The 19666-nt window shown below is 38.1% G+C and overlaps 1 protein-coding gene across 1 annotated transcript; it reads left to right on the forward strand.

Annotated features, from left to right (window-relative positions):
• Positions 1-1330: 1330 nt before the first annotated feature.
• AKR1A1 (Alcohol dehydrogenase [NADP(+)]) lies at positions 1331-18808 on the forward strand. Its single transcript, XM_035732758.2, has 9 exons — positions 1331-1423; positions 4277-4346; positions 4385-4552; positions 4591-4707; positions 4744-4821; positions 6865-7088; positions 10985-11141; positions 13551-13633; positions 15731-18808. Exons 2-9 carry the CDS (start codon positions 4284-4286, stop codon positions 15771-15773), a joined length of 933 nt encoding a protein of 310 aa, XP_035585838.1. The 5' UTR covers positions 1331-1423; positions 4277-4283; the 3' UTR covers positions 15774-18808.
• Positions 18809-19666: the final 858 nt, after the last annotated feature.

The raw sequence follows: 19666 nt of genomic DNA on the forward strand, positions 1-19666 counted from the left end.
TGCTCTCATTCTTTAGAATAAGTCAGTTTTATGTATTTACTTAACTGTTGGTCCAGCATTTTAAATGCTTCTGAATCTTGGAGGAAAGCTGCTGCGAACGTTTAAAACTAGCATACGACGTAACTCCAAACTAGGCGTAAATTTGTCAAAAGCTAAACACTTTACTGAAATCTTTTAGTCCAGTTAGGATATCCATGATATCAAATACTTTAGAGATTATTAAAAAGTATTTAGGGTACCTTCTATACCGCTAAAACGCAGGCTTGTAAACTGATACCGACTGGTGAGTGTATCATGAAATATATAATTCACCATGATAGGTTGGGGTTTGTTATACCTCAAAGGCTGATTTCTTGATATACCGCGTATAACAGAGCACTAGAACACCAAAACCCTTCCAAGTCGCAGTAAGAACACAGAAGACTAATGAAAGGAATACTATTCCAAACAGTGTCAATTATAGTACAAAATTGTCAGGCATTTATAGTTTTTAGTAAGAACGAAATCATCATTACAGTCCATCAATCCGCGTACGTGGGGTTATTAGCATTGACCAATCAGGAGACTACACGTATAATTCTAGAATATTCTCCTGAAAGGTGATTGGATGGAATGTCTTCGGCTCCTTCTGAGCCACCTACAGCTTTCTCGAGTTCATGTCAGCAAGCAAATATACGAATTGAGCATGAACCAGAACCAAGTGACAAACATAAAATCGGAAGGGATTTCACGGACCAAACACAATGAATAACGCCGAAAATAGCACTATATGTAAAACAATGTTCTTTGTAATTGTCCCCGCTTCTCCATTAGAGGAAGGATTAATAAATGTCGAATTGAGTGATATGAATTACTAAGATCAAGAACGACTAACAGGGATTGGTGAAGAACCATACACTGCAACAGGCGGCCGGCCGAAAGAATTTTGCTGCTCCTTTTGTTTCACATCCAAATGAACCACCTACATGGTAAGAATATAACAGAAGCATCATTACCTAACTCCACGATATGTGGTCATTTATTAATGACTTCGACGTCAGTTGGGCTCTCACTTTATCCCACTTTAACTCCGGCAGACTAAACATTTGCAGAATCGAGAAACGGAAAGATTTTCAATGCTTCAGCAAGAACTAAAAATCCCTTATTGAGAACGACAGACTGCTTATTGTTGAGTGCAAGCGTATAAGCGAATACACCACAGTTAAGTACATTTTAATATGAGCCGTTAAAATAATTAAAGTGATGCAATATTGTACTCAGATTATGGAAAGCATTGAGGTTTTATGCTATGATACTTAGAACTGGCTTTGTTTGTTTTGATGTTTATGATGTTAAGTATTTGTAACTGTACGCTACCCATTGGTTTGTGTCGATTCGCGCTCATTTCTTAGTTGGCTATTGTCGATCCCATTTATTATTAAATGTGAGTATATTTCTAGAACATAGCGTATTTCTAGGCTAGACATAGCGAGAATATAATTTATGGACAAACTAATTAGATTCACGATAAGTGGTCTTGGATTTCGGCGCGAAATTCTTTGAGCGTTTAGCTAAATATCGTCTTGGCATTTTAACTCATGTCATTTCGTAATGAAAACCGTCAGTCTAGTCTTTGTCCTTAACCATCAACTTTAAATCACAATCCTTATCTTTCACACTGGTGTAAATGCCTAATTTAGACCTAGTCGTTAGGTGGACATTCCCAAGGCCACTTTTGCGTCGCTCAAAGGTCGTTTATAAATTAGTTTCACCGTTTTTCTCACTTTTTTCTTTGAATTTTCGACAAATTGTCGTTGCCGAATTTACGAAGGGTTGTCTGCTCTTTATACATATACATATACATTTACTACCCACTACCTACTTTAAGTTTGCGTTAATGCAGATCGTCTGCTCATCCCAACTTTCTCCAAGTTCATAAAATGTTATCTTTTTTCTGTTTATATTTCTCCCGTGCTCCCCTCTGTATCTGTCAGTAGACAATCTTTTCTACTCAGTGGACTTATTTTATAAATATTATACGTGATCAATGACACTTATATACTGGAAATCAAATTATAGCTTACAAGGATGCAAGGTACCACCTTATCTCCATATTTTGGGGATTTCCATAAATTCATGAAAAGTTTGGTAGTTTTCCCTCAATGTTTCGGGGAATTTCCGGGAGTGTTATAAGATTCTGGGGAAATATTTGGGAAAACGCAAACATTTTGGGGTTTTCTTGCCATTTCCCCAGAGTTTTTTTTATTGCAGCTTTCCCTAAATTTACCCAAAAAACGGATAAATTTTCCCCCAAAATAGAGAGATTGAGTAGGTGCCTGCTACACCTAGTTGTAAGTACCGAGACCAGTAATTTGTCCTAATTTTAAATATGTCATACATACTTACTACATGTCTAATTGTCCCAATTTATCACATGTAAGTGAAATAGACATATACATAATTGATTGTTTATTAGAAAATTATGATTGCAAGTCAGTATCACCCAATTGGTACGTTATTCGGACACATAGTAACCGTCCTCTGAGTTCTGAATTTTGGTAACAATCACGGTTGTAGAGTTCCAAGCCTTATATTAATGTCACACTTCAATATATCTTTATTTTTAACAACTGATAAAGTCAAACCGTACAGTGATGTTTTTTAACACAACGCTACACCTAGAGGGTAGCAGTAGGTTGTCATTTCAAATTATAACTTACACCACCTTTCCTTCTTCAATGGCGCTTTTGAAGTTTATCTCTCATTTCGCGCCATAACGGCTTTACGATCAAGAATAAAAAAGCCAGCTTTGTTTCGTATACCGCCGTAAAGCCTGCAGTTCTGAAGGGCTGTTCTAGCCTTAGTGGCAAGTAATATAAAGTCGCTAACTACCTCGGGTTTCATAACAAGATTTAGCGCATGGAAGTCATGCGGTTATTATCTGGCAATCACAATACGATCGCCCTCCCAATCTCTCAACTTTGGGAAAGGTTAGGGGTATTTTGGGGAAACCCACAAAGTCAAATGACCTTCACCAAGGTTAAAGGGGGAATATTGGGGAAATTATTCAGGTCTGGGGAAATTTCGGGGTTTTATTGTCGTTTCCCCAAAGTTTGATATAGCGGCTTCGCCGAAATTGGAAGCTCGGGCCTTTGTAATGTTAGATAATGATAAAAATATTAATGAACCTACAAATTTGTTTCTCGTGCTTTTCTGAAGACATGGATTCATGGTCCTCACTTCTGGTTGAGGAAGGAAAATATTAACGTAATGATCCAATACTGAATCTCTATGGATTATTACGTGCATCAGACTTAGACCGTTACACTCAGGCCTAATATTGCTGGTGCCACGTTATGCAAAGCACTGTAGTTTCACAATTTCAAAACTGATTTAAATTGCAAATATTACTAAGCCGCGATCCTGCTGTCAACAGTTGCTGGCGCGTAAGTTGGAGGCTACTTTCGTTGAACTTAAACATTGACAGATATGACGTTCCAACTTGGCATTCAGTGGTATTTGTGTGTCCGACGACCTGACACTCGGTTACTGGACGCAACTGTTTCCAGCTTGCATTTCAGCAATATCACTATCAACGAAATTATGCAGGTGCTCTTGTTTCCGTTTCTGTCTCTGCAAAACGTTCACAGGATTATTGTAGCCGGAGAATTTTCTGAACGATATCGTTCTTGGCGGTCTGTACGCCGTCTATAGGAAACACATGTATGTTTTTTACCACAGTAGTGAATAACCTCAGTCTTAGTGATCGACCACTCGTCATATAGTTGAGCACCGTTCTTCATGTCCATATCCATCAAGTTAGCAGGATACATGGATTGTTCGTCACTGACAAGCCACTTGATTGCCATAATAACTACCTACTTTTTGACAGTTGCAGACTAGTCTTAGGCCTATAAATACTTGAAATTCACTTTCTAGTTCAAATTAGTAATGTGTGGGTAAGCAAGATGAAAATTTATTGATGTAAATATGGAAAAGTCACCTAGGTCAATGAAAAATCTATATTCTAGTGATCCGTTGTCATCTTTATCATTAAGTAGTCGGGGTTTATTGGGGACCTGCTTTTGTATAGAAACAGTTATTCTAGTGTATATAAGCGGAGATTTTTCAGCCTCTTCTTCATTGATAAAGATATTTCAGATTGATTTGGGAGTCTATAGACTAAACCTAACCTCCATATATCTAAGGCTTCCATAATGTTAAATTTTGTTTTCCGCCGTTTTTATTAGTATAATGTAACAGTAACAAATGTCAGCATAATTATTTTATTTTCCAGTGTAATCATGGAATCCTTAAAAATGAATAATGGTCGTTCAATTCCAGTCATTGGTCTCGGAACATGGAATGTTCGCAAGGAAAAGTTTTAATATTATACACTTTGTAGAGTCCACCAGGTGAAGTTGGAGTGGCCGTGAAGAAAGCTCTAGAAGTCGGTTACCGACATGTGGACTGTGCTCATGTCTACAGAAATGAAGCAGAAATAGGTGAAGCACTGGAAGGTGCATTAAAGAGTCTAAACTTAAACAGAGACGATGTTTTTGTTACTTCAAAGGTATTTATTCATTTAATGTTTATCTAAATTATTTCTAGCTGTGGAATACTTTCTTCCGCCCTGAGCATGTCAGGAAAGCCTGCGAAGAAACTTTGAAGAATTTACGTCTTAAATATCTTGATTTGTACTTAATTCACTGGCCTGTTCCATTCCAAGTAAAGTTTGTGCAATTTCTTGACCTTATTTTATAGTATGGTGAATCTCTTTTTCCCACTGATTCGAACGGAAATTTCTGTTTAGATGAAGTACCACATGAAGAAACTTGGAAGGTTTGTTGGTACTAAAAATTCATGTATTTTTATTTTGTTTCATTGGGAAGCGTAACGCTAACTGCATAATCACAGTGTTAGTATTAGTGTATGTTTATTTTTTGCTGTGGGCTGTCGAATCTCTTTTTTGTAGTGCCTGAATTGTATACTGATTCACGTAGTCTCTATATTTTAGTAACTTTGGTGGAGTGCTTTAACGTGGACTCAATTTCTGAAAAGAAGAGTCTCACGATGTTCCCTATTCCTCACTTAAAGAAAGTATCTGGCAGAAATTCCCTAGGCGTTTGCTTCATAATGTTACTTCGAACGTTTATAACTTTTAGTTATTTCTTCATGGACAAACTATTTCTATAAAAATTTGAAAGTGACTTAATCTTCGAGGTTGTGATTAGTTCACGAGAAATAATATCCCATTAGGTTACAGAAGGTAATCGGAGAATAGACTTATCCTTTTTTGTCTTACTCCCGTCCGAGGGCGAATCTGTACTGCTTTCAGTAGTTGATGTAATGTCAAACCACCTGGATGGATCCTCATGTGTTTCAGATTTTACGTTACTTATAATCCACTAATTAAGCGTCAATTATTAACTGATTAACCTATGACTTTCTGAAAGGTTTATGGTAAGTGTAGTTTGGTTTATTGTGTGATTTGTTGTTCGATACTTCATACCGTATGGCTTACTGTAAAATAAATATTTACTCATCGATTGAGTAGCTTAGTTCGTAGATTTTGGACATTTGTGAAAAGTTATTCTTGGGGAGTAATGTAGCATCGAGCGCCGTAAAGTACTCAAGTTTAAAAGTATCTAGAAAATTTTGATTTCACGGCTTTTTTATTTGGTGACATCCTTTGTTAGGTGGTTTATAATAGTGTACTCTCGTTTTAAATATCTTGCGTACATAAATCTATAATTTTCAGCAAGTCTTAGTTACTTTGAACACCATTGATCCACGTTTCGGGGTTTATCAAGGTATATAATCCTTAAGACTATGGTATTAAAATATGTCGTAAAGGGAAAGTCATGTTTATATCCAATTTGAGAGCTTTTGATAGCTTATTATTGAAACTAATAAAGCAATTTAGCAGCGCTTTGACTAAATATTTGTTCCAGTGCTTAGGACATGTTATTCTTATTCCGTTCTTTTTGGTATACTGTATTTGTGGTACTTTGCGTACTGAATTGGGTGTTTGTTTATTCATCTTTAGTTCATGTGTAATTCGTATCAATTGCTGCTAATTTGCACTACTTACGTAATATGTTTGTATTAATACTTGCGAACATACTTTGTTGCTCTATGCTTTCCTTGGCTGCCTGCCTGGACATCTGAACTACCTGTCCTTGCCATCCAGATATTTCAATAAGTTATCTGTTTTTAGTATCAGAAGGGGTTTTGTGGAGATTGTAGTAATTTCAGTAGTTGAGATCGTGAGTCGATTGAAGCTAGACCACCGTGGAAAACCTGGAAGCACTGGACTGTCGTTTCACCCTATTGATATATGATCTCAACTATTAAAATTATCTGTTTTTGTTTGTTCTAACACATCATCATGTCTATAAATTGCACAACATTTTCAGTTACATAAAAGCCCAACCAGAGACATTGTAGTTGCTGGCAATATACAGCGAAAATAATGTACATTATTCAAATGTCGATTCCTGGACTGCTAACTTCTGACTGGCAATCACTCAATATTTAACGTCAGGATCTACCAAGAAGTAGGAAATGGTAACTTGTTGAAATACTTTATGCTGAGAATTCTATATTAGGCCAAAAATATAATATTAAATAAAGCCATTAATAATAATAATGCTTAAACGATATTTCACTAGGTCGTATTTAATAAGTTAGTTTCGTAGGACAAAACACTAGTTAGGCACCATATGAAATGTAAGGATCTTTTCTGAAAGGTTGTGAATTGTAACTTTTCAAGCCTAATTTTTACATAACTTGACTTCATGTCTGAAAAGTGACCTATGGCTGAAGCTCAAACCAGTTTGATGTATTAAAATACATGTATATACTTGTTTCTATTTATTCAAGGAAATGGAAAAACTGGTTGATGATGGTTTAGTCAGATCTATTGGTTTATCAAATTTCAACAAGCGTCAGATTGAAAATATTCTTAAACATTGCCGTATTAAACCATCCAATTTACAAATTGAAATTCATGCTAATTTTCCTAACATACAATTAGTTGAATATGCGCAGTCGATTGGTTTAACTGTAACTGCTTATGCTCCGCTTGGTTCACCTGCTGCTTCACCGTGAGTTAATTGTCTTTTTTTAACCATGTTTAATGTTAAGTCTAAATGCTTTTTTCCTTATTTCATCTTATAATATTTACGTCGCATGAAATTTATTTACTTATTTCAATTTATGAATATTGGTACAAGGGGGAACCGAATACATATGCTCCACATAATAACAATGAGGTTGTGAAGAGATAGAGAATGTAAATTACGTATAATAAAAAGAACAACGAACAGAAATTAGTGTATGAGAGTGAAGTAATAATGGTAATAATCAGAAAAACATTTCAGTTGGGAATAATACAACTAAAAAGAATTTTTTAAGTTGAAGAAGTTACGTTGTTTTTTATGAAGAAAGTAGAAGAAAGTCACAACAAGATCGCCACTGGCTTATATTCTGAGCCGTGTCTGACAAAGTCTCTATTCACCATCTCTAGGACCCCAACCAGAGGGTGGTGAAGAACCAGCATAAGCAAGTCCTTTACAGTTTTCCTTCATACACCGACCAGCTCCGCTTTTTCCAACTGGTCTCAGCGTCAGCAAATAGTGCACGGCGTGAAATTCTCTGGGACGACATTCGTAGAACATATCCAAGCCACCGAATTCGGTGTTTCAAGATGGTGACACCAATTGAATTATCGTCGCTGTGCCCGAACACACGATGCCGAACCTCTGCATTACTGACATGGTGTTGCCACTGGATATCAGCAATCAGTCAGTCAGTTACAACGTAGGACCAGGCACATATATGTATCGGTCCAAGTTGCCATATCTCATTAACACAACAAGATGAACACCGGATTTATAAAAGCATTTAATTCAGTAGTTGTAATATATAAAAGAAAGATTGCAATAAGGATATAGTACAGCAAGAAAGAACTAGTTTGCAGAAAGAAAGACATAAAGCAATTTTAATCTCATAGTTTAAGGGAAGACAAAGAGTGTATACATTTACGCCATTGTGATCGATTCTGAGCCATTTTACCCAGAGTCTCCAACCATTGGTTACGATAGTCACGCGGACTCCAACCAAGTAGTCTGCATCTCCCAACATGGCTCAGACTAGAAGTTAGTGACTTCAAGCACTGATACCACGTTTTGGTTTGGCCGCCCCTAACAATCTCAGCAATCATTCGAACGCAACGCTGATCGAACACAGAGTCGTCTGACATCCTCAACTTGGAGAGATCAGGTCTCACAACCCCAAAGCAAAACTACTCTCACCGACGCGTTGTAGTTTCGACATTTTACAGCCAGACTAATATCATGGTGTCAAAGATGGTCGAGATTGTCATAAACCGCTCTGGCCCCCATTGTACGTGAATTGATCTGATCACTGACTCCAACATCAGTACTTACGCAGCTACCAAGATACACGAACTTCTGTTCACTACCGAGTGAGTTCAGGTTCATGTCAGTCTTGTAAAAGTACCTTGCACTTCGTGCGAAGCATGTACCATATCTACAGACACTAATTGCCAACTGATTAAGTGCGGATTGCATGGCGTGGGTATTACCGCACAGTAAGACAATATCATCCGCATACTCAAGGTCGAAAAGTTTTTCTGCAGCCAACAGATCCACACCACCATTACATATATCCTTCAGAGCTGTTTCCAGAATGTCATCGATGGCGAAGTTGAAGAGAAATGATGCGATTGGGCAATCCTACCTAACTTTACTTCTGGGTTGAGATAGTGGAGCGAGGTGGTTGTATGCCTTCACTCACGTTTCGAAGGCAGCCCTAATATCAAGAAACACTAAAATTGTTGGTTTGTGATAGGTATGACTTCTGACATTTGGTGATCAATACATCCTTGATCAGAACGAAAACCAGCCCTCTTCTCGTGAGCCAATCATTCTCGGATTTTGAACAATCTACGAAGTATGACGGAAGCCAATAGTTTTAACACTATCGAAAGTAGACTTATCCCCGGATCGTTGTTGCAGAAACGACATAAACCCTTTTTAAAGATAGGGACAACTATCAACTTATTCCATAACGTTGGTACACTCTCTAACTCCCAGACCTTTGTAAACAACTTCGTCAGTTCCTTAGCCGGAGACGGAGATAAGTCATCTGGGCCAGGTGATTTGTAGCGTTTCAAGAGTTGGAGTTCCTTGCGGATTTTCGCCTCATTTGGTGGATCAGTCATCACCAGCCATGGAGGGCAGGACAGTCTGACCGATGTTGCCGGAGCACCAGGCCAGTTGAACTGCCTTTCGAAAAATTCTGCCCATCGTCCAGGACGTCGATGGATGTTAGTGATTGGCATCCCATCATCCTCGCAGATTGTTTCACTCACACCAGACTTCTTGCTGCCAGTGGCTCGGATGAGTTGAAAGAGCTTCCGGTAGTTACCAGATGCATTTGCTGCTTCCAGCTCATTAGCACGCTTCGACCACCAGGCTTCTCGGTCCTTACACAAGCTTTGCCCAATTTCCTTACGTCACATCCTTCGTTTATGGTCAAACTCACGGTCACCCGGAGTAGAACGACGGGATTCAATGAGTTGTAAGGAACCTGCAGAAACCCAGTGCTTATGAGCGGGACGTTTCACGAAGCGTCAAGCAACCTTAACATTTTCATGGCGTCATGCAATTGCAGCCAATGCTCATCTATATTTTTCGGTGGGGTGACAGTTAGCCTTAAACCTAACTTGGTTCGATACTTATTTGCAACAGAAGCTGCAACCAATTTACTGACATCGTTCGATTTAAGACGACGAATTTGTAGGCCACTGAAACGTAAGGTAAGATTAGCTCAAAAACAAAGGGATGATCACATAGCATATGTCTCACAGCACATAGCTGACTGTTAATCGAAATCCTATCGGTCAGTGCTGCCCCAGCTCTAGCGCTTAGTGCGATACCAACGCCAGCAAATCCAGATAAAGATACCAAAAGGTCCTCGGATAAACGCACTTGAAACAAGCTTTTTGAAGCAACAGATTGAGAGCGAATATGTAGTACTTCATTAGAGTCCTGTATACGGGTCTCGAATAGACAACAGACATCGATGTTGAGACTTTTTAAGAACATAACCGACCCTCTCTGTTGTCCGATCTACATTAGCGTGCAAACATTGAAGGTGGCCAGTTTGAATGGTACTCGTGTTTTCAGAAAGACCGTTTCAGTATTCGTAGTCGGTTTTAACATTCAACTTTCGACCAGTCAGTGACTTGAGATCGTTTAGATAGGAAAGGGTTTCCACCATAGGCGATGTGTTGTATAAGTTGAAAAATGAGATACGCAAAGTGCGAATAAAGGGGGATATATAGGTGGCGTGGTATCAAAAAAATAAAAACGAATGTTGCCAAATGACTATTAATAAGATTTTTCTGAGAGAGCATTGAAGCATGTCATTTTTCCAGTAGTAGTCATCATTGATTTGTGTGAAGGTTGGATCACTGCCCAAGTGGCCAAACCGAGGCAAATGCTTTTCTTCGAGGGCTACGACCTGAGCCTTTGACCTAAAGGTCTAATCCACAAGGCAGTTGAGCAATGTTGGGAGATTCAGTCCCATGGTAGCCGGTGACCAACAATAGGTTCATACTCCATTTGTTCCATCAGGATCCTGGAGTCAATATGTATCATTGGTTTGAAATCAGGGTTTTCCAACTCCTAGGTGAATCCTCCATACTTACCAACGAAAGTGCCAGACATTCGCATTTCGTCCTCTCAGTTCCATAAACTACACCCTCGCTGCCAGACGGCAGTGAGTAGGACTTTCCTGTCAGTGGCTCTATATGTATGGTCATATGAAAGCACTTCGAGAGGAGAGCGGACTCTCCCCATCCTCTGCCGTATCTGGCCATTTTGGGACACGTATTTTCTTTAGTCTTATGTATTTACTCACTCTTTCCATCCTTGTTTTGTGATGTATTAAAATATGATTTTCTATTTTCTAGAGGAAGGGTTGATTTACTCACGGAACCTTGGGTGTTACAAATTGCTAAACATCACGGTAAAACACCGGCACAAGTTCTCTTACGTTATTTAATTCAAAGAAACTTGATAGTGGTTCCAAAGTCCGTGACACCAAAACGAATTGAAGAAAACTTTCGGGTATGATAGTCTATATAGATGTAATTGTTTTATTTTATTATTACTATTATTATGAAATCTCTCCTAAAACTCACGTTTATTGAATGTTCTAAACATAAGCCTGTATCTATAAGCGTTTAACTTTTATGATTTGGAATATAAGTTGACTATTTTCCTGATATTTTTAGAGACAACATACAATAAATTTATCAATTAATGGTTTTGGTCAACTCCACATTCTTTCTATGACCTACTTTTAAAATTTGATGTTTCATGTGAACTGATTAGCTAACATTTCTAGCATCAATCAAATTACGACTGTGTTGTTTCATTTTCATTCACGAATTAGATGGTTTTTCAGGTTAGGCTACATTCATGATTGTAACAATTGTGAGGATTTTTGTACTGAGCATTGAGATAGTGTTGTTCATTTTCAAAGACTAACAATTTGAAATCTAGTAACATAATATTTACAATTATACTATCAATTATTCTTGTCGCGATTCAGCTCGTTTTAATGTCCACACTTAACTTCCCAATAGTATTTAGAGTTTCTCTATATTTACTACTGAGTGTTTTGATGAAATAAATTCAAGTCAGTCAGTCGGTCAGTCAGCTACAACGTAGGACCAGGCACATATATGCATCGGTCCAAGTTGCCATATCTCATTAACACAACAAGATGAACACCGGATTTATAGAAGCATTTAATTCAGTAGTTGTAATATATAAAAGAAAGATTGCAATAAGGATATAGTACAGGAAGAAAGAATTAATTCGTAGAAAGAAGGGGAGACACAGAGTGTATACATTTACGCCATTGTGATCGATTCTGAGCCATTTTACCCAGAGTCTCCAAACATTGGTTACGATAGTCACGCGGACTCCAACCAAGTAGTTTGCATCTCCCAACATGGCTCAGACTAGAAGTTAGTGACTTCAAGCACTGATACCACGTTTTGGTTTGGCCGCCCCTAACTTTCCTACAATCATCTCCAACACCGGTTAGCATTGCACGTCATGGTAATCGGTGTTCAGGCATACGTAACACGTGGCCCAACCATCTCAGTCGATGAAGATTCACAACCTCATCAACTGATTTACCATCAATCCCTAATATCATGCGTCTAACCTCACTATTACTTACCCGGTGATCCCACCAGATGTGAGCAATATTTCTAAGTCATCTGTAGTCAAATACTAGTAGCTTACGAGTGTCTTCTACTCTTAATGGCCATGTTTCGCTGCCGTAAATTAAAACAGAACGAACTGCCGTGCAGTATACTCGTCCTTTAATGGATAGACGGATACCTCGCCTTCGCCATAGGTGACGTAAGTTGGCAAAAGCCAAACGAGCTTTTCGAATCCGTGCTGAGATTTCGTCAGACACCACCCATTAGGGCTGATTAGACTTCCAAGATAAGTGAAGTTGTCAACGCGTCCGACTACTTCACTCACTATCCTTAATTCAGGTATTGACGCAGACCAGTCCTGAAGCAACAACTTGTACTTATAGGGAGAGAAGCGCATTCCAAAGATTTTCACGTATTACATTCTCATTTTGGAACCTATCTCAGAGAACGTGATTTCTGTATAGAGTCGCTATTCTATTCAATGATAATCCGGTTCATTTATCAGTGTTATTGTTGTATACCTGTTCATTTATGATCTAATGACAATACTCGGCTGATTATGAATACAGTGGCCTTGAGTGCTGTTAGAGGTATGCAGGTGGCTGTCCACACCGTGGAAGAGTTCTTTTGGAGGTACCTGGAATGGAAATTGGATTAGAGGTGGTCTTAGTGACCTGAGAGCGTGACCTCAGTGCCCAAGGAAAAACTGCTTGAGGTCTATCACACACGACCTTTTGTGCGTAATTTTCGTGTTCGCTCCATATTTATTGAGACCTTACCAATGGAGACGGATATCTGTGGGATAAAGCGAGGTGTGTATTTTTATGGTTAACCTTTTCTAACCCCACCCCTCCTTCTGGGAAGGCAGCATCACTGTCATACTGGTTGCCCGAAGGAAACACCTCACTGCTACCACACCTCTGTACAGTCAGCAGTACGACGTCGTCCTCGAACTTTGGATTTACTGCTTTTAATCTTACCGTTCTTCAACCGATCTGTCTGGCATGGTAAGATCTTAAGGAACGATTGTTCTAGCCAGTATAGCCTGATTGGTTCACCACGATAGGCAGGCCCGACCACCACGTCAAGGTAGCAACAACGGTCGGGAAATGACAATATTATTTGAATTCTTTAAATAAAAGAGACAGTTTGATTGGATATGTAACTTAATTGTTCTTAAATAAAGTGACTAAGTTGTTGAAGTTTACTTAAACATCTTATTATGCAGTGTAGTTTGTTCTTTTTACTGTTTAGATAGATAGATAGATAACTTTCTTCATTTTGTTATTCATTGAAGGTATTTGATTTCCAACTTTCGAAAGAGGAAATGCATGAATTAAATACGAAAGGTTTAAATGAACGTCAATTCAAATTGTTGAAGTAAGTTCATGTTGCTGGCATTCAAATATTTGTATGACTTCATATTTTTAAATTTAGATTATTTTTAGTCGTCGTCAGTAAATTTGTTATTTACTGCCTGACATCTAAATATTAATTCTGTGCTCTTTATTCAGAAATTATTTGATATCAATACAACTGATTTAGATGGAGTTTTTTTCTGAGGCGGATGGTTTGGTCGTGGACATTTCGTCGTTCTTTTGAACGACACCATGAACACAACTTCAGGTGGAAGTGAAGTATCCGGATTTCTCAACATGTGATTCACAACTCGTCCTGTAGACCTCGATGTTGATTGGTTTTTCTTGACATTTAACCTGTCGTTGTTCACCTCTTCTTTTGGTTGTATTTCCCATTGGTTTGAATTTCAGTCCTATGTTTGTCCATAATTTTCCTGATTGTTTGATAGATTGGATCGATTTCAGTGTGCTTGTTGATTGCTGATTGACCTGAGTGCCAAGTTTCTAAAAATTCTCTGGTGTTTCGGAATTGCCTATATCCAAAATCTCTACATTTTCCCAGTTGAATATGTCTCCGCAGTTGTCCATGTACACTGATATAAGTGAGGAAGTATCATGACGTTTGACTGCTAATTGATGTTCATGCAAAAGAGAATAAAGAGGGCGTCCGCTTTGTCCGATGTAGTTTTTTTCCGCAGTTGGCACAATTTATTTTGTAGATGATGTTTGGTTTGTTTTCTTTTGTCATTTCATCTTTTAATTTGCATAGGATTGATTGTAGCGATTTTGTTGGTTTGTGTGCAACACCTATTCCGAAGGGTTTCAGCAGTCTTGTAGTTTCTGATATGCCTTTTATGTATGGTAGGGTGATCCATTTGTTGATTTCTGTACTTGACTTTGTTTCTGATATTGAAGTTGATTGGGTAGCCGTTCTTTTGAACAACGGTCTTCAGATATTTTTCTTCATTTTCCCGTGCTGCAAGTGTGATGCTGTGTGTCCTCGACCTCTTGAACAAAGTCTGTAGGCAGTTGATTTTGTGAACTCTTGGGCTGTTGCTAATGTAATTGATAATTTGATCTATGTTGGTCGACTTCCGATATACTTGAGTTTTCAGTTTTCTTCTGTCGGTTCTGGGGATTAATACATCCAAGAATGATAGTTTGTCGTTTGACTTCTGTTCCATTGTGAACTTGATGTCATCGAAGACGTTGTTGACCAGCCTGTAGGTGTTTTCCAGCTCGTCCTTTATGACGATGACGAATTTGTCGTCCACGTAACGAATCCAAATTTTTGTCTTCTAGTCTCTGAATCACTGCTTCTGTGATAAGTCCTGATATTGGTGATCCCATCGGTGCCCCTTTCGTGTGTTCGTAGATTTTGTTGTTGAATTGAAAATATGTTGTTAAGCATAAATCGATGAGTTCTAGTAAACGTTGACTTTCAAGCTTCGTGTACTTTGCGAGATTTGTGTCGTTGGTGATAAGCAGAAATAGAGTTTCCTTTGCTAAGCTTGGTTTAATTAAGGTGAATAAGGCTGTCACATCGAAGGATATCATCAGCTCGTCATTGTTGATTTGAATGTCCTTAATCTGATTGAGTTGTATTGGGGATTTGATGGAGTGGTTGGGTGAATCCACTAAAAGTTTAGATGTTCGTGAAAGTTCTCTTGACATATTGTATGTTAGGGTTCCAGGGAGTGCTACAATTGGAATATCAGAAACTACATAATCATAATCACATCCTACCATCACTTTACTTTCTATTATTTCCACTATCATTCCTTTTCCTTAAATAGAGAAGTAAAAACAAAGAAAGATAAGATTATACAACAATTCTTCGTCATTATTCCCTCTACTTTCACTGACTGTGGTTTTTATAAAAAAAGAAGTATTTTAAAAGATTTCTGACCTCTTTCTAAGAGCTAAACACAGACTTGGTAAAGTTTTAATAGTTTGCTTACTTTTGTATCCTGAAATAGTCGTTTATAATTGTGCTAAAATGATTTCATTAGGATACTTTTTGTCATATCTTATGAAATAGTTTAAAGTGACTATAATGATGAATCAGGATTTTCTGGTTAGTTAAGAAAATAAATATTTGGCGTCATCTTCTTTCTAGAATGGCTGGTCATTCGGAATATCCATTCAAAGACGCTTATTGAATATTCAATAGATGGAACATAATTGAACTGTAAGATTTAATCTCATTATGCTTTTAGAAAATTGTCTCAGTTGTGCTAAGTTTCATTACTAAATAAAATCTGATTCGATTCAATCAGTCTTTTAATCTGATGTATTACACATCACATTTTTTAAAGGTTTTGTTGAGCATTTGATTTATGCCTCGCTACGGCCGAGGATGGGGGAGAGTTCTCTCTTGAAGTGCTCTCACGTGGTCACGTATGGCCGCTGTCAGAGAAGTCCTACTCACTGCATTCTCGTTGCGAGCGTTTCCCTTATGGAATTGAAAGAATGAAAAGCGAATGTCCGGCGTTTTAACCGCATTGGTTGTAAAGGAGAATCCACCTAGGGGAGTTGAAAAACCCTGATTCCAAACCAATGCTCCATATTGGCTCCAGGATCCTGATGAAACAAATGGCGTATGAACCTATTGTTGGTCACCGGCTACCATAGGACGGCGTCTCCCAACGTTGCTCAACTGTCTTGTAGATTAGACCTTTAGGTCAAAGGCTCAAGTCGTAGCCCTCGAAGAAAAGCATTTGCCTCGGTTTGGCCGCCTGAGCAGTGATTCAACCGTGACACATGATTTTTGAGTCGCATATATATTTGGTGCCTCGTACTAATTTTTATGTGTTTAAATAAAAATTAATTTGAGAGTGTTACGAAATCGAAGTAATGCACAGCTGTTAGTGATTCTACATTATTACGTTTAGACAAATAATCATTTTTACCCCACTAGTGACAATTATTATTTTGTAACACTAACAATCCGTTCAACGTCATTAAATTTGATTTGTGTATATGCGGTACAACATTTGAGTGTGTTTGGAGATCTCATATGTGTAAATTGATGTAGTCAACGATTTAAAGCGTATACTTTGTAATGAGTGTATCATGGTATTTCTGACCGAAGTAGTTTTGGTCTGGCTACATATGGATTATGAAGAACGTGAAATCTCGAAGACTTGTAGTGTACATCATTTTTAATATCTTTGTACACGTGGTGAAATGAAAGGTTTCGACGTCTGGATTTTGCAACTGTGCTGTTGATTTTACCAAATGATTGTTGCTTTGAAATTAATTTAGTTGATTACACCGTCCTAATGGGAAGTCCATGTGGGAGGATAGAATGTATATTGTATGGATAAAGAGGGCATGTCTAGTGGTCGGAAATTGGGGCGTGAGATTAGAAGCAAACAAATCGGAATGACGGTATTAATATTGGTGACTAACTGGACGTTGAGTATGTGGTTCGAAAAGGAACACGTTGAGCCGGGGGAGCAAAAAGTATTGGTAATACTATATTTGGAATTCGAAGTATGGTAAGGAATTTTTACAACTACGATTTATGCACAGGCATATCATTTAAGGTTTACAGTTACTTGTTAGCATTACTGTATGAATTGGAATCGAAAAGCATACACACTAAAAGACAGGTTACTTCAACACTCAATGCTTGGTGTCATACTTTCATTAGGTGGGCCTTACTTTTCCATATTACTCATATGCTAGTCGGCATTGTGTCGGGGTAAGCAGTGTCTAGCAATACATGGTAGATGAAGATGTCTCATTCATGTCGTTTGTTGATAGTTTACACACGGGTTTCAATCTGTCGAAGATTGGATGCTTTTGAACTTACCCCACAGGTATTGTGAGGAAAGTAAATTATCATTGTTGCTAAAAGAGCTTTACATCTCATCAGTGGCTTGTGAGCTCATTATTTGAACAGTTATTAGCATCAGATTCTCTATTTAACACTTATACTCCTAATAAATATTCGGAGCTTGCATTTGTGCGATTAACACAAGTCGCGTCATGTGTATCTGCTGTGTTGCTTCAACCCATTTATCGACAACATAGGAAAAAGTCTGTTCACTGAATATAAGGCCGCTAACAAAAACTGGCAACACAGCAGATGCACATGACGCGACTTGTGTTCATTAATTACCTGAAATAGAGAATACGGGTATTAGCTTAATAGATGCATTTCGAAAGACTTTGATTTCTATTTCCAAAGAACCAGTGTACTTACCATGTAGGGAAGCTCTTGGCAGACGCCTATTGCGTATCACTTCATCAACCATATTTATGGCCCGGCTTATTGCGTCCTCGGCGGTCGTCAATCCCAACAGTGCGGTGACTGTTGATTCTACTACGAAAAATATAATACAGTCTGTTTCTTTTCGTATAGTCTGGGGACGGAATAGCTAGGATATTCTGATCTAAATCTCCCACATAGCTTCAAAACTAAATCAACTGTTTCATTATACGAAGATAAATATAACATATCTGTAAACTCTGGCATTTGCAAATGAGTAAATACCATGTGCTTACATGGAATTTGATACGTGTGGAATACACGGCAGGTGCAAGTGCCATCGTTTATATCCACTATAGGGCAGTAACGGCCATCGACCAAGAAAACTAATGATGACAGACGGTTTTCAATATACATTAGCCCTCTTCTATTATAGCCTTTAAGGATTATAAACCCGACATACGTAGTTAGCTTCCCTAGCAGAGGTATTAAGTAATCTGGAGCAACAAATCTACGTTTGTGACTACAGTGCAAGCTCGATTGTAGTGACCTGTGTTTGCTTAATTTCCATTGCCATGTAGTATGTTTTCCAAATACATTTAATCAATGCCTCTCCGCTACATAACTTTCGCTTTAATTGTCTATGTGCTCTTTCAACACGGTTATTTATATTGTTACCCAATGTAACAACGTCACTGTTGAAAGCTGCGGTCCAATTTCTTTTCCTGTTCATCCAGTATTTATTTAAATACATTGCGGTGCGTTTGCTACGAACACTAATTATTCGTCGGATCTGATTAAACTTTACAACTGATTGTTCACGGACAAGTGGGCACAAGTACAGCTTTATTATTGGATTGCGGGTCTTCTTAGAAATAACTCTACACACGTGGAATGAGCATAAAGCTATGTAGGCAGTACGGTGGGTCGTTTCCACAGCAGATATGATGGATCTTGCTTAATCCATCAGAAACGTTTCGGTCTTACTGGTGTTATTCATAATTATTTTGAAATGACCCACAGTACGTCTGCCTTCTTCTCTTCCTTTGTCCAAGCGAACATTATAGGCACTCCACGTCCGCAGTTATCTGTCGAAACAAGCTGAAAGAGTTTATAACTAAAGACAATTGATAAGCGGAACATTTCTAATTACTTCCCTCTGTTAGTGTTGTATGTTGAATCCAGGCAAACAACTTCAGGAAATCGCTTGTACGTTTCAATTTACTCATATGTACTAAATGCTATTTTGGTTAGCCACACCACCATAAGAAACAAACACTTTCCAACTGTTGCGTAACGTTGAAAGTACGTCGTCATAACTTCCACAACCTAGATCTATGGGTTAAACTTACGTTCGAAAACTTTATATTTTAAATTATTGACATATTGTACGGTAATCGTCTTTCCAAAATGATCATCTACATACTTAACTATTTGATCTGCAATACTACCGGTTTCAACCATCGTTACAACAACGTCCAACTGATCTTCATTTAATCTTCGAAACCCAGGATCATCTTTTAAGTATTTTTCATCACACGGATGGTTGTGTATCATCTTCGACGACGCTATGACGTACCGGTTGAAATACCCCAAACGAAACATGGCTTTGCAACCGGTAAACTTTGATTTATGAGAAGTAAGATTAATAATAGTCATTTACCCTTTTACTCTATCACCATAACCCTCCGGTTTCTTTTTATCGCCAAAACAACAAACATACACTACATACTGGTAGCGAATTTCCGGCTTTTCTGTGTTCTACTTACTTTCATGTACTACGTAATGAGTTCAACTCATCTATTACTTTTATATGTTGTATTTTTATAGCAATAC

This window comes from Schistosoma haematobium, chromosome 4, assembly GCF_000699445.3.
Source record: "Schistosoma haematobium chromosome 4, whole genome shotgun sequence".
Classification (NCBI taxonomy): domain Eukaryota; kingdom Metazoa; phylum Platyhelminthes; class Trematoda; order Strigeidida; family Schistosomatidae; genus Schistosoma; species Schistosoma haematobium.